A 14623-nucleotide genomic window follows, 5' to 3' on the forward strand; every position below is an offset into this window, starting at 1 on the left:
AGAACAGAGACAAAACACAACTTAAACAAAACATCAAGTTAGTTCCGCTACCAAAAAATCATAGATATTTGTTTAGGGGAAATTACCGCTTGATTAAACGTGAGGTATTTTAATTAGTAAGTGGATACAGACACAAAAAAAGAAAACAAAAAAAAAAATACAGACACAGAATACAGATACAGACGGTGTAAAAAAAAAATCGTTTCTATGTAGAACACCGACTTGTGGTTCAGTTTGATCACGCCCTGTGAGGAGAAAAAAAACGCCTGGCACTTGAGTTCTTCCCTTCAAAAGATTCGTTCATGATAGTTCAGTATTACTGATAAGAAATAAAAAGAAACTTTGTAAATGAGGGAAATAAATTTACAATCAGTGGATATGCAGTTTTTGCGTTTAGTAAACAAGACACCTGTAATTAAATCAAAATAAGAAAATCTCAGAGTTTTTAGAAGGTTTTATTAAAATTCTACAAAAAAACATCCTGCAAGAACCGATGTAAGAATTTGCTTATCAATTGTTGAGAGTATAGAATTGTTTGCTCAATTGAAACCAATATCATGAAGCCTAAAGTATTGCTGAATATCATCTGTAGATAAAGTCTCAGACCTCTCTTTTTTCCTAAAAAGGGTTTTCTGGAAGACGAGGTCATAAGTCAAATAATTTCGGACCTATGTCACATCAATGAGATTTTTATGCCAATAAAATAATCAAAATGAGTTTCAACTGTGTCATTAAGCTAGTAATGACAACCAGGAACATTTTTCTGTGAATAACCTCTCGGTTTGATACTCACACAGTTGTAAGATGTAGAATAAATAACACGCTGTGGAAATTTTGAGTGTTGCACCATGTGCGTGTTTTGATTTGCGTCTCAGAGCTTGGTGTGGTGCAATATTTTATCTGTCTCGCTACGGGAGACATTTTTATTCTAGAATTGGCATTCCTCGTCCTTTTCTTGGCTCTGGATTTATCCTGTGACATTGTCACAACAAACTTTAGCCCTTCAGTTTCCATATCGCCATTATTAATGCCATATTCTTGCAGGTAGTAAACAGTTTCTAAACGAAGAAATGATCTTAGTAACGAACGCTTAGCAACCTTGAGTGTTTACCCCAAATCATTTTGTAGCCAAGTACACACTTGAACTTTCATAAGATCCGAAGGATCTGAACAAACTGAGATAATCTCTAATATTGTTAGTTTCGAAGAGAGCTTAGATCCGTTGAAGATCACATTGCAAAGTTGTAAAAATTGGTTTGGATCAATTTTATTCATTTCTTTCCATAAGCAACTGACAAAACCTAAAAAATTTAAAGGAAACAACTAATAAAGATCATCAACTTATAAAAGCTTATTTCCAAGCTAATAATCTTGAAGTGCAGCTAAAGATAAACTAGTTGCATTTAAAAATAACTGGCGCCAAAACTCGGTCCTTTATTTTCGTGTTGACGAATCATTGTTAACAAAACGGAAAATTATCTCAAGAAGCCTAAAAAAAGTTTTTGTCTAATATTAGTTGCCACAACACCTCCGCGTCGGAAAAAACGAATTTAATTACCTTTCTCCGAGTGCTATATAAGCTGCCGAGCTAAGACACTGTAGAATTCCTTTTTCTTAAGGTTATTATTGAAACATCATGGCGTGCACTCGATTTTTGCGATCTATTTGGATTTTCGGATTCTGTTTAGGTAAGTTTAATTATAAGGTTCTGCGCAACCAAGTGGGTAATTTAGATATCGTTTTTATAGGCAATTTAGTGATCAATCATTTTATTAGCGACGAAGAGTTAAATATTCGTTCTTTTCGTTTAAGAACTGTAACGACTGCGACGAGACCCACGCATCAGGTATATTCTATTTTCTCCGCCCATGTGGGACGGCCTTATTGCCACACACCTTTTTCGCCGATTAGTGAGTGAAAGACTGAGAAGTGATTGAAACGGAACTTTTTTGAGTTTGAGTCACTTTTCATCGATTACTGTTCGTGAAGGATATTATTCCAAGAGTTTTCGACGAGAAGAGAAAACCAAAATAGCACTGAAGAAATAGATACCGATTTGAAGTAAATACAACTTACTAATAGTAAATAGCTGCAAAGCTTCCGAAAAGATTCTGATCCGACCACTGAAGTCGCTTAAACAAGAGAGTTAGTTGCAACCACACTCTCCGTCAAAACAATTGAAAGGCTGTGCGTCGTTGGCACCAATCTTCTCGCGCAAACCGTGTGGTTATGGTTCAACCTCCTTTACTTCCGATCAGATTTGCTTTTGTCGCTATGAAATACCCATTTTATGTCGTGATGCCTTGCAAGTTAAAGAAGTGTGTTGCAAATGCTATACTTTACGCTGAAAGCATGATTTCGTCTAGACATATAAAATTTCGCAATTGTAGCTTAACACAGGAATGATGTTATGTCCAGTTTCATGGAGTTTCTAGATCTTTTACGCTGGTTTAAACATGATCACCGAAATACCAAATTTTTATATCGAGCGAGGTAAAAGCATAGAATTTATGCCTACTTATTGGCAGCAAATCTCTGATCACTTTCGTAAAGAAAAAAAGTTAAAACAGTCGATATAAAACTAGTTAAAGCCATTTTTTGCTTGTGTAAATAACTATTGAAGCCCTCAAAAATCGGTAAAGGCTTGTTCCTTTTATAAAATAAAAGCAGAAATCGGAACTCAATTTTTTAACAATAAAAAAATAAAGCTTTAATCTAATTTATCTAGGCCGGTATAATTAACGACGTTTTAGCCAACTTTTTCCTGAAACATTCCGCGCGACCAATACTCAAAAATGCATGCGAGCGCGTCTCTAGAAGGTCATTATCAAATTTTTTCGATTCCTGTTTTCAATATCGCTACTGATAGTCCCTGTAGCTTCTGTTTGGTTATACTGGGCTTCGTTGCTCATTAGGCACGCACTCTGGCACGAGTTTGAGCAACAGATACTTATCATCAACATTGGCGATTTTTTGACAAAGCTGGAGCAACCTGATTTGATTCCTCGTGGAGATTTTTTTGGCAAAACACTAATTAACCTCCGACGGCTGTCAGATAATTGAAATGTGAGCAATATGGAAAGAAATTTCAGAAAAAAGGAAATAAACTTATGGCAGCAATATAAGTAATTAGTGAAGCTTAGTTAACACTCCCAATTCGATAAATGATCTCAACAGTAACATCTAGGTTTGCTCAAAATTTTCGGAGAAATTAATACCCTTCCTTATACTTAATTGAGAGGAAAATGAAGAGGGTTTGAAAACGAGCCAAGGACGATAAAACATATCGCAAACATCTCTAACTTCTATGTAAGTAACAATCGCAGAATGATTTACTCTTCACACGTAATTAATGCTGTATTAATGAACTCGGAGTTCAAAACTGAACTTACAATGTAAAGCTTCTATTGGTCTAGTTAGCTGTACTGTTTACGACATAGCCGACCGATGTTTTGTATCTTCTGACAGCTTTAATTTTAATGGTATGTTTGGCTGACGAGCTTAACAAGGAAGACGATGAAAAGACTATAACAGACGATGACGTATCAGCTAAAATGCTCTCCAAGTCTGGAAAAATCATGATTGTTCGAGATAACGATGACGACGATGATGATGACGATGACGACGACGATGATGATGACGATGATGATGACGATGACGATGATGATGACGATGACGACGATTTTAGGGACGATAATGAAGAGATGCTATCATTTGAAGTAGACGAGTTGAAGGAAAAAGATGTCGATGGAAATGATGTTGATACGGTGGACAAGCATTCTGTGGATTCGTTTGACGACGTGGACTTTAAGTTTACTAAAGTAGACACTCAGGCGAAGTATGATGGGGTCCCTGTTACAAACGTGAACCTATCAGCGACCCTACCTCCTTCTTCTTCTCTGGAGATCATGGTTTATCTGTTTCGTCAGGCGGGGAAGGTTACATTTGGGAATGAAACCTTCAGGGTGGAAAAAGGAACAGTCAAGTTTAATATTAAGGTAAGTGTTGTACCAACGCGAGGTGACATTGGCATGGTCGACACGTGTTAAGTCCTTGCTAATTAAGCACTCTACAATTCGACATTGAAACCTAGGTCATTTTAAGGGGTAAGTAGGCAACATCAAAAATGTTGTACGTTTTTAACCATCCCTATCAAAGGTCTCTTCACGCTACAGAAACCAGAGTGACTCAATTAAAGCTGAGAGTATAAGAGGCGCAAATATTAGAGATCTTTTTTTGCGCTGCTTTGAGCGGAACAACTGAAATTCTCTTTCCATTCGCCTGCATTCGTCTATGATATTAAACACTAGATCTCTTCATCTGAATACGATTGTAATCTTACTCAGTTAACAACCATGTCCTTCACAGATCAGCAACTGGGATTTCTGTGACGGATCGTTTGTTGACTGCAGTGAAGGCAAAGTTGGAGAATTTCTTGACCTAAAACTTAAAATCAAGAGTAAGGATTCTCCAGCAGAAATAAGCGACGATGACAGAAAAGCCGCCGCCAAGAGACCCATCTGTAAAGACGAGGACAGTGATGACGACGGCCCCGATGATCCGAACGATGACGATGACGATGACGATGATTGTCCGAACATTTATGACATCGGTGGAGACTCTGAAATGCTGCTTAACAAAGGGGTTAGTTTATTAGTCATTACATCCTGTCCAACTTTGCATCAGGCAGTGAGATCATTCTGATTTTGTTTAATCGATGAAAATTTATTTCCATATACAGCGCAGTTTTATTTTCAATAAATACCTCACATCTGTCTAACCGATACCCATCTGCCTTCATCCTATTTCGTGTTCGTGAAATTTTTCATCACAGATAAATCTTTAAGTTACAATTTCTTAAAACAGTGTTACTAATATTGACTTAACTCTAAAAGTGGCAATAGCAATTAAGGCGAGTTCACAACGAGACAAACTTTTTGCTTCCGAATTGGCGCTTGTTATTTCCTACATTTCCTCTTTCTGCACCCACATTTTTGTCCCTCCTTCGCTTGTTTTTATTACAGAATCTTTATAAATGATGTACATTCTTCTTTTGCTAGGTGGTTACCGATGATGATAAATACACTGCCTTCCCCCAAGGATATCCTAAATTTGAGATTGAGGATGGAGAGAAGAAGTTCGTCTTCCGAATCCCTAAGTTCAAGAAGAGTGTCTTGGTTGATCCAAGTGTAAACGTAGGCCGAGTCAATGGCGCTACTTCTTTGACACGCGCTAATATTGGGCTGGCCCTTTTGCTATTTGTCGCCGCTTTTTTCCTCACTAATCTTGTCTAAGAGCTTTTTGTTAATGGGTAAAATTCCTTATTATGTGTCCGCTAGTAATTCTTATTCATTGAACATGAAAAAATTGTTATTGGTTAAAAAAAGTTACTATCAATTGCCCCTTTTATTTTTGGCTCAAATTTTGTCTTCCTTTGCTGCAAATTTATTAATTAACTGTCTTACCATACATTATCATACCCAAAAACAAAGGAAAATTAAATTATGAACCACAAGGATAGAGTGGAACCACAAATCTTGCATAAGAGCTTGCGTGTAATCAAGTTTAAGATCCCTTTCGTCATAAACACCACTTTGTTACTACTGCGTGAGCTTCTAATTTTTGTTTAAAGATTACTGACGTAACTTAAGGATTATTCAAAATTGCTTTTCAAATGATTAGGCTGGAGTTGCATTGTTCTACATTTACAGATGAATTTCTGATGTAGAGTCAGTTTAACGGTATTTCTTAAGTTATTGGGTCACTGTGGTGGCAACGCCCAATCCATCCCTTGATGGAACGGTTTAATTCCCTTTATTATTGAAGTCTACGAGTTCAGAAATCGTTTGGGAAAGGCATTTGCTTTCTCTCGTGTAATTTGCTTTTGGCTTTAAACGAAAAAAATATACGACATGAGTCTATTGAAAGGATTAGGTAGGAAAATCGTGACTATTGTAAAGAAAAACAGGGGCTATCAGGCGACGACGCACTCAGGTCGGAAGCAGTTTGCTGAGATTCAAAATGAAAAATCTCCTTCAAACGGAAAACTAGTTTTGTCTACTGACGCTGTATCTCTTGCTGAATGCTGACAAGAATTTTCAAAATGAAATGCTAAAGATCTGGGTTTTTCTGTAATAAATGTTATGAATCTTATTATAACTCTAAAATTTAACATAATCTGCTGAACTGACTCATGTTAGATCAGTTTACGATGTAACGCACATTGTAAGGAAATTATGTAGCTTAGTGCTTGACACAGAATTAAGAATAAAAGAGAAACCTTGCTTCGCGTAAGCTTTTAAGTTCATTTGCTGCCAGGGTTGCACGAAAGCAATCTGGAATTTACACTGGTTTTGCTACACTTTGCTTTGTGGAAAACTTGCGCCGCTCTGGTAACTAATCAAATGGCAAGTCAAAACCAAAAGCGACTTTGTTACTTACGTTTTCCCGCGCCGTTAGGACCACTCTCGTTTTGATTTTACGACACCCAACCGACGTTCTGCGTTTGTCAGACTGTGACTGACTACGTCAGATATTTACATTTCAATACAGTGCTATTTACAGGAGAGAAGGGCAGGCTCTATTACTTGACTGACTTCCTGGGGTGGTTAACTTGTAACTTCTCCGCATGATATTCATTTATTGTCCAAAAAGGTGACGGGAATAGTCAAAGTTATCGGATAGAAGTTGTTATCTGATCTTACATCAACTTCTCGTGACTAATTTACAAGGAAATGTCCGGCAGTTAGAAGGGAGAATCAATTGTCAGATCGGCTTCGGAGTGTTAGGGTTAAGGAATTGCGGCTTTATTCAGACCAAATTGCCACAAATTTTGTACGGAGTTGAAAAGGAAAGTAATGGAACTTTCATGTACAATAATATTTGATGCTCAAGCTTAGGGAAATGATACATATACAGCAACTCAGGAGGGAAATATCGTGTTTTGCGGTTTAACAATGACGTTATCAGTCACAGCTCAGTCTTTTTATCCGTCAAATTCGTTTAGCTTGCTCTGATCTAAAATCAGTCGTGCAGTGTGTGTCACAGTGTTGTGTTGCGTCAAGTTCAATTTTTTTTTAATAAAACTCCCTTTATAATTACAGCGAAACAAAATAATTTTGATTTGTGGTTTCTTGATCAAAAGACCTTTGCAAATTGATCTTTGACCCTTATATTAGTCTCAGGCGATCAACCAAAACACCCATTGTGTAGCTTATCAGATTGGCAGCCAAAATATTTCAGTTGTATCGGTGTTTCGTCAACGTTTTTATTTTGCCAATGATGCTGGATTTCTAGACTCCGGAGCTCCTAAATTTCTTTCAGTCACAGACTTTTATTTGAGGGTATGGAAGGAGCAGGATTATTTAAAACTTAAAGTTCAAGCTGGAGGGCTCTATAAAGATGGGTGTTGACTAAAGGTTTTCGCTTAACTTTCTTCCTCGATCAATTATTTCTTGGAATGGAAAAATTGAATTAAAAAAATTACTACATAAGCAGACATATCACTTACAGACTGCCTTGTAAACTTGTAAAGGCTCCTATGAACTTCAACATGCATGCTAATGGATTATTTTAGAAATTTTTGAATCAAACTATTGTTTCAGTGCACTATGAGGTAAACACCTTGAAGGCATGAGGTGAATTGTTCATTGTTTCCCTCTAAAAATAGCTCTCTTAGTTTCCACACTTGACGAATTCACTCTGACACCTCCGTCGCTTGATAAACAATCGCCTGACCTTCAAAGATAATTTGGACAAAAAATATGATACACAGAGCAGACGGACTTTGCGAAGTTCGAAAAGTAAGTCTCGACAACTTCAGAAAGTATGCCATAAGTCACATATAAAGCTTCTTACACAAATCATGTTTGTGCGCTTAACACGTGCCTTGTAAATAGCCTCCGGGTACAACACGTGCAAGAACGGGTAGTGGCAAGTCGACGCTGAGATTGCATTTTGGAGGGGTCAGAATGATGAACCCTAAAATGGAAGTCCATTTAAGTTTAAAAAAACTAGTGATATTACTAATAATCGTCGAGTTACAGGATAAATTTTTTACTCTGGAAAGTAAATTTCCTCTAACCTTCTAATACATAATTTATTACAATGTGGGGTATTGCGGGGGAGGAGGAAAATGAATAGTTTCATATTTCGTAATGCAACTCACCAACTCTCTTAAAAAAACGTGTTTATTTTTACTCTTTCCAATAAAGTTTCTGGACATGGCAAGAATATGGCCCATCATAGCAACAAAGCTGTAAGCGCGCGCATAAGTTAAAGCAAATATTCTAAATTACTTCTAGTTCATGTCATTCTATTTACATTTGTTTAAGTCTTTACGATTCTAAACTCTTGCAAAATTAGGGTCAGGAAATATTATTCTTATTTACAGTGTCTGTGAAAATATAAGTTTTTCAGATAGTTAACGTAAATACACCGCTGTAGAGCATCACAAAAAAGCTCATTATTCAATTTCCAAGAGCGGAAATATATTTAAAATCACTTTTATTTACAAATATTTTAAGACTCATCGGAAAGCTAGCATGGCGAATCATTGTCGCAAATTTTAAGAGATTCTAGCATATATCTGTGACAGTCAAAATGTCCCTTCTCCCAAGCGATTAGGAGAGGAGTTCTACCTTCTTTGTCAACCTTGTTAACATTTGCTCCTCGCTGAACAAGTAGTTTAACACAGTCTAAACTCCCCTTCGCCGCGGCTTTGTGAAGGGCAGTTTCGCCAGAGGAACTTGGTTTATTAATGTGCAAGGGCTTTCTATCCAAGAGATCTTTCAGCTCAGTAACAGAGTTCTGCCCCGCGGCATGAAGAATCAATGCGTATGTCGAAAATGTGACACGTCTGCAAATTTGACATGGTGTCGATTCCTTGCTCTGACCGCTTAGCTGTTCCGTCGTCCGAAGACAAGATTTCACTGGTTTTAATTCAACTCTATTCTTTTGTCGCGGAGAAACACTGTGTTCAACTTTAATGGTCCTTCGAAGAGTTTCGTTGGTTTTGTTTCCTGTTTCTTCAATGTTACGATGTGCCAAGTTGAAGTGCTTTAGTCGTTGCAGCCAGTCGTTACGGAACAAAATACTTTCTGAACACGTCCTGCGGAGGCCTGTCGCTTCATGGCTAGCTTTATCTGTCTTCCAAAGAGATGCTACACTCTCTTTGAATCTCATAATTCTAAGCTTGTTGTCGTCGATAAATTGAGTCTTGTGTTCGCTCAGCTTTTTCATCGTACTTGGTTAACCCACTGTTCTGTTCTGTTTTAAGTTCGCCCACAAAGAAGCGGCCCACGTTTTTTCGTCAACTTTTTATGGTTTTTGCATTCGATAGGTTCCTTTGTTCCTTCGGCAAACTATGCTTTGTTTAGAGGGCTAGCTATTCATCTTTTGTTATGAAAATCATTCTTTATTGTCTTTGTGCATTTTTAACGCACATTCTTTTCAGTACATTCACCTTAGTAAGACGTTTTTGACATGTCTTTATTGTCCGAGCTCATCCACGCGAGCCACATCAGTCATATGTGACCAATTTGGCACAGAATATATCGCAGCAAATTCTCGAGCGCGACGACGTAAACATGCTGACGTAGGCAAGGACCTTTGTGCTGATATACAGTCGTTGGCCCACGAAGAAGAAGCCTCGGGAAGAGGCGTTTCAAGGCAAGTTCACGTTCAGCACAGGGTGGATGACAAATGCGGGTGACCGCCTTTTCTCTCCCACGATCTTAACCCCTTAGGCTCCTTAGAGTGACTAGCATCTAATTTCTCCTTACAATATCACCCCTGAAACAAACATGAAAGTCACGAGAATAGAGGAGATGATCGTCTATTAAAGCAGCTCTTGATTGTTAAACAAATTCTCCTTATCAGCCTTTTTGGAAATGCATGGAGAATATGCATTCTGATGTTAGGGTGTAAAGGGTTTACGTTGATTCCCAACTGGACACCAAACGTCTGTTAGTCAGCCGTTCATAGGAATTTTAGGTTATGCTTAGAAAATGTTCACAATGTAATGATTTCGACAATTCTTCTTTACCTGTGTACTTGACTGTGTAGTAAAATTATGTGGAGAATGCAGAATCAAGTAGTCACTCTGTGGGGTCCAAATAAATTTGGTTTTCCTGGATACAGAAATGGTTCATTACTGTGTTATGAATTCATTGTTCTGTAACGTCCTACGCACAGAGAGCGGACCAGAGCCGGAAGGAAGTTGATTCGTTTACGACTCAGGGAGACCACGGTGATGTAAACACTCACGAGAGTTTTTTTGAGGGATAGGTGAAAATATGAAACATGATCACACTGAATTCTTGAAGGCTCGCCAGTCATTTCATTCATGAAAAGCTGCGTCATGAGCGACCCTTTTTTTCTTAACTGAGGTCCTGATCTTCTGATTGAAACAACTTTTACGGTGAAAGAGCAATATATTTCATTTGTCTTTTTGTAAGGTAAACTATGCGAATTAAAACAGGGAAATAGCGAAATGATCCACTTGAGAACTTGCGTCAGTAACCTTTGGTGTTCCTTCTCAAATTGTCATTACGAATTATTCATTATTTACCGCCGGGGGAGGGGTGTGGATTATTTTCTTGGGGGGGGGGATTATTTGGTTTTTAGGGGAATCGGAGGGGGGATCATTCGTCGCTATCAGAGTATAAAGGGGAGACACACGCCCCACCCCCACCCTCCTCCCCATCGGGCGATAATAAATAATAACCAGTCGTTTCGTTCTCTCAAGATTTTTCCCGAGTATTAAGATAATCCAGGTGATTGTATTGGTGATACGTCTTAGAAACGTAAAAGTTAGTTACAGAGTGCGATCTGAAACGACAAAATTACAAGATTATCATTGATTCACGAAGCAGCATTCTGAACTGATTTCTAAATGTTTTGAGTCAATTGTTTGTAACCTTCTCTCAATCACGGCCAAATGTAACTTGAAATCGAATTTCTAACATCATCACACGCGCTCTCATGGTATCGCCATTACCTGGCGAAGTAAAACAACCAACTAAGAAATGACACGAACGAGTGTGTTTCAGGTGACATCTTCTCTCATTACGTCGGCAGAAGTCATTATCGACGAAGTGTATCGTAGGTGTTTAAGAAAATGTGCGTGGGAACATTTGGCCGCATTACTTTCCTTAATCGCCAAAATAGTGAAACCGTTTTAAGCCGTTTTAAACGGGATTTCAAGTTAATTCGAAGGGTGAGAACGGGAAATTCATATCTTAGTTTGTAGAGTGGCAGTGCTATTTTATGGTGATGGTCTGTTTGGAAAATTCTGCCTTTCATCTGTTGTGATGCCACTGTTAACAAGAGGCTTGTTTTGGTATCCGCTACTAATTCGAAGGTCACGTTTAGATAAAAATAAAACGATCTTATCATCTTTAAACACGATTCACGCCTAAAAATAAATCAAGTCACGATCTCAAGAAACTTTTCATATGTAGTTCTTCCTCGATTGACTTCTCTACAAATGATTAGAGGGGGAGGGGTGGGTGGTAAGTTTCTGATGAAACTGTGGTGCTGCGTTGGTGGGGGGAGGGGAGTAAAAGAAGAAAGTTTGGTTTTATCAACTTAGTTGATAATGTAAATAGGCCACCTTAGAGAGTTTCTAAAGCTGACGTTTCGAGCGTTAGCCCTTCGCCAGAGTGAATAGAGGAATTTTTGTTTGTGTGTTGTTTATAAAGAGAAAGATGGAGTTATGCTCTTGCCCGTGATAGCTCCGGCCTTCAGCAACGCACATCCCAATGGAATTCATTTCAACGAGGAAAATTTGGAATGGAAGCTAGCTTGCCACAGGGACTGTGTTTTTAGGAGAAATATCACTAAACTAATTCTCCTGCTTAAACACAGCCCGACTGGGATTTGAGGATATTTTGTTTTAAGCAAAGCTAGCAATAACTGACAGCTGAACTTTTTCGCGGTTTAATCGTCAATGGAAGTGAAACAGGGTCGTCTTTTCTTTATGATCAGCATGGCTTTAGATCTCCAGCTTAAGGAGCTCTGAATCTAAGTGCTTGTATTTAAATATGCAGGTCAAGTTTGTCTAATGATGGTAGCTTTGTTGCAAACTTTTCAGTCATTTGAAAGTAAATGAGAGTATCAGAACTATTTATGCGTTAGTATACGAGAATAACCGTCATTAGTTGCTGAGTAATTTCCACTTGTTATATCATTCCAGTCTTTTCGAGGTGGAGACAAATTCCCTTGGCGTTTGAGGTTTGATTTCGTTGGATAAAATGCCTAAATTTTTTCACAAAAGAGACAGTTGAGGCTATTCTTTTCAATCTTATCAGCGTCAGCTTAAAAGAACAAGCATTTGACGTAAAAAAGAATGCAGATAGCGTTTTTAAATGTTGAAAAACAAAGAATAACTGATGTGGACGTGATCATATTTTCTATGGGCAGAGGGGTTGACGCAAAAGCGATTATCTGAGTTTTGTTTATAGTTTCTAAAAAGCGTTTAAATTCCTCCACACACTATCAATCATCGTCTTAGTTGCACATTTATTATTAAAATCACGATAAATGTGCTTAAGTGGGGCAGCAACTAAAAGATATTGGGATACAATTAATACGACAGATTTTAGCAAGTACCAGATGGTACAGGCCAGGAAAAGCTAGTGAAAACCACTACGGAAACTGTTTGTTGTCGAGTAACTGACAAAAGACTTATCACTTGGCGTATTCATTAGCGGACGGTGAGGTAATGAATACTTTAACAAATTAACAGTTCTTTAAAAGTTCTCACCTTGCCTCTTTCAGAAACCATAAAATGACGTATTCCTTTTCTACAGCTTTGTCTTCAATTAAACCAATCAAATGAGTTCTCAAAAAATTCACGTGTGAATTTTTTAGGCAAAGATAGGAAACAGAAGGAACTTGTGGAGGCCAGCGCTAAAAATATTCAGTTATGCCCTTGTCTAGGAAGCTTAGCAGATCAGAAATGTCTCTACTTTTCAAGCCCGAAACTGAAAGAAGATCTTACGACAGGCCAAAAGTGGAGCAAGACTTGGCTAGCAGCAAACGTTCACCGAGCAGATCGGATCCACCGACAATTTACATCGAAGATGAACCTGTAACAGACGGTGCTGTAAACGGATTGCCGAGAATTCACCGAGCGGTTTCCGATGGAAATTTGGACTGGCTAAAAGAACTAGTCGAGAATGGAGAAGAGGACGTAAACACGCCAGATCAACAAGGATGGCCTCCGCTGTATACTGCCATTAAGAAGGGAAAACTCGATTGTGCAGCGTACCTGTTGAAGAAGGGCGCCAAAGATTTTTACGACAAACAACATGCCGAGTACCAAAAAAGATTGGTTGCCGTTTCGAATGACCTTTCAAGGAACAAGGCCAACTCTTTTACATAGCGACTGAACGGAGATAAACGTTGTGGTTTATTGCTCCTGGTTATAAAAAGTATGCATCTTTTGGTCCAGTTTTAAAGAGACAGCTGTAAGTTAATATATAAAGTCGGATTCGAGGACCGAGTTGGTTGAATCTATCGCTAGGTAATTTACTATGTATCAGGGTAATTTCCCAGAACAGTTGAAAACTCTCGAATCGTTTTTTCTGAGATTGAAATATTGCTTTAATACTTTAATACTTTCTGGTGTCTATATTGCTGTTATTTCTGGATGCATTGTTTACTGTTGAACTGTCAATGAGGCTTTCATGGTTAAATTACCCTTTTATTGTTTCTGTTGTAGAACCAAGTTCTGCAACAACAGCCGCAAAACCCATCGCACAAATTTCATGTTAGCTGTGAATTTACAGCAGGTAAACTTCACAAAAATGGATTACCCAGAGCAGGTGGCAAACATTGCAAAACGTGTTTCAAAGATAGTGGGCGAACGCACTTTATTAGACTATCTCTATAAAGAATGACCACAACTAGAATTGCTAAACGAAAGCTTTTTTTACAATTTGTTGAGTAACGCCAATTTACAGCTCCAGCTTTTTTGTATGATAAGTTGCTGACTGTTATGTATCACTTTTACATTTAATTCTTAAGGTTATTTACAACCAAATGCAAACAGAATAACATTTATGTGTACGAGAACACGAACTGTCGGTTTCTCTGATGATCGCTATTGTTAAGTCAGTTGATACCTAAGCTGCATATTCCCTTGAGTGTGCTAAAGTAATTAAGCCAGCCTCTATATCACAGCAGATTTTGGATAATGAGACACAGTGTGTTGACCATGTACCGTTGTATGTAAATACATTAATGAAAGTGGCACGTTTCTTCCGCACTGTGTATACTAATTAAGAAGTAAGCGATAATGACTCAAGTTCTTTTCCACCAATAAACACATTAAGTTAGCAACGCAGCAGCTTTGAACAAGCTGTTTCGTTAGCGCGTTTAAAGAAACAAGCATGCCACGGCATCAAGTAAATAATGTTCTTAATTTACGATGCTTTATTCGTAAAAGGAAAGACCTTTTTAAAATTAGCCTGGATTTCAACCTTAGAGCTCCACTCAAACTTTGAGAACGGCCCTGCAAGCAAGCAGGATAAATTAAAAGGATACTTGGGTTTTGATTGTCTACTCAAAGGGGCACGCAATGGTTTACCTTTCTAGTCGGGATTGTAAGCGCGGGACT

The 14623-nt window shown here is 38.1% G+C and overlaps 2 protein-coding genes across 2 annotated transcripts; one reads left to right on the forward strand and one right to left on the reverse strand.

Annotated features, from left to right (window-relative positions):
* Positions 1–1548: 1548 nt before the first annotated feature.
* LOC131777780 (skeletal aspartic acid-rich protein 1) lies at positions 1549–6284 on the forward strand. Its single transcript, XM_059094124.2, has 4 exons — positions 1549–1688; positions 3469–3998; positions 4369–4644; positions 5061–6284. The coding sequence occupies exons 1-4, from the start codon at positions 1637–1639 to the stop codon at positions 5292–5294; spliced, it is 1092 nt and encodes a 363-aa protein (XP_058950107.2). The 5' UTR covers positions 1549–1636; the 3' UTR covers positions 5295–6284.
* A 1893-nt stretch (positions 6285–8177) lies between these two features.
* On the reverse strand, positions 8178–9314 carry LOC131777782 (uncharacterized). The gene has a single exon (XM_059094126.2). It carries the CDS (start codon positions 9238–9240, stop codon positions 8539–8541), a length of 702 nt encoding a protein of 233 aa, XP_058950109.2. The 5' UTR covers positions 9241–9314; the 3' UTR covers positions 8178–8538.
* Positions 9315–14623: the final 5309 nt, after the last annotated feature.

The sequence above is a fragment of the Pocillopora verrucosa genome, chromosome 8 (genome assembly GCF_036669915.1).
Source record: "Pocillopora verrucosa isolate sample1 chromosome 8, ASM3666991v2, whole genome shotgun sequence".
Lineage (NCBI taxonomy): Eukaryota > Metazoa > Cnidaria > Anthozoa > Scleractinia > Pocilloporidae > Pocillopora > Pocillopora verrucosa.

Coding starts and splice junctions, on each gene's coding strand:
- LOC131777780 (XM_059094124.2), top strand. CDS start 1,637: ATGGCGTGCACTCGATTTTTGCGATCTATTTGGATTTTCGGATTCTGT. Junction 3,999..4,368: donor CAGTCAAGTTTAATATTAAG/GTAAGTGTTGTA, acceptor TGTCCTTCACAG/ATCAGCAACTGGGATTTCTG. Junction 4,645..5,060: donor AAATGCTGCTTAACAAAGGG/GTTAGTTTATTA, acceptor TTCTTTTGCTAG/GTGGTTACCGATGATGATAA.
- LOC131777782 (XM_059094126.2), bottom strand. CDS start 9,240: ATGAAAAAGCTGAGCGAACACAAGACTCAATTTATCGACGACAACAAG.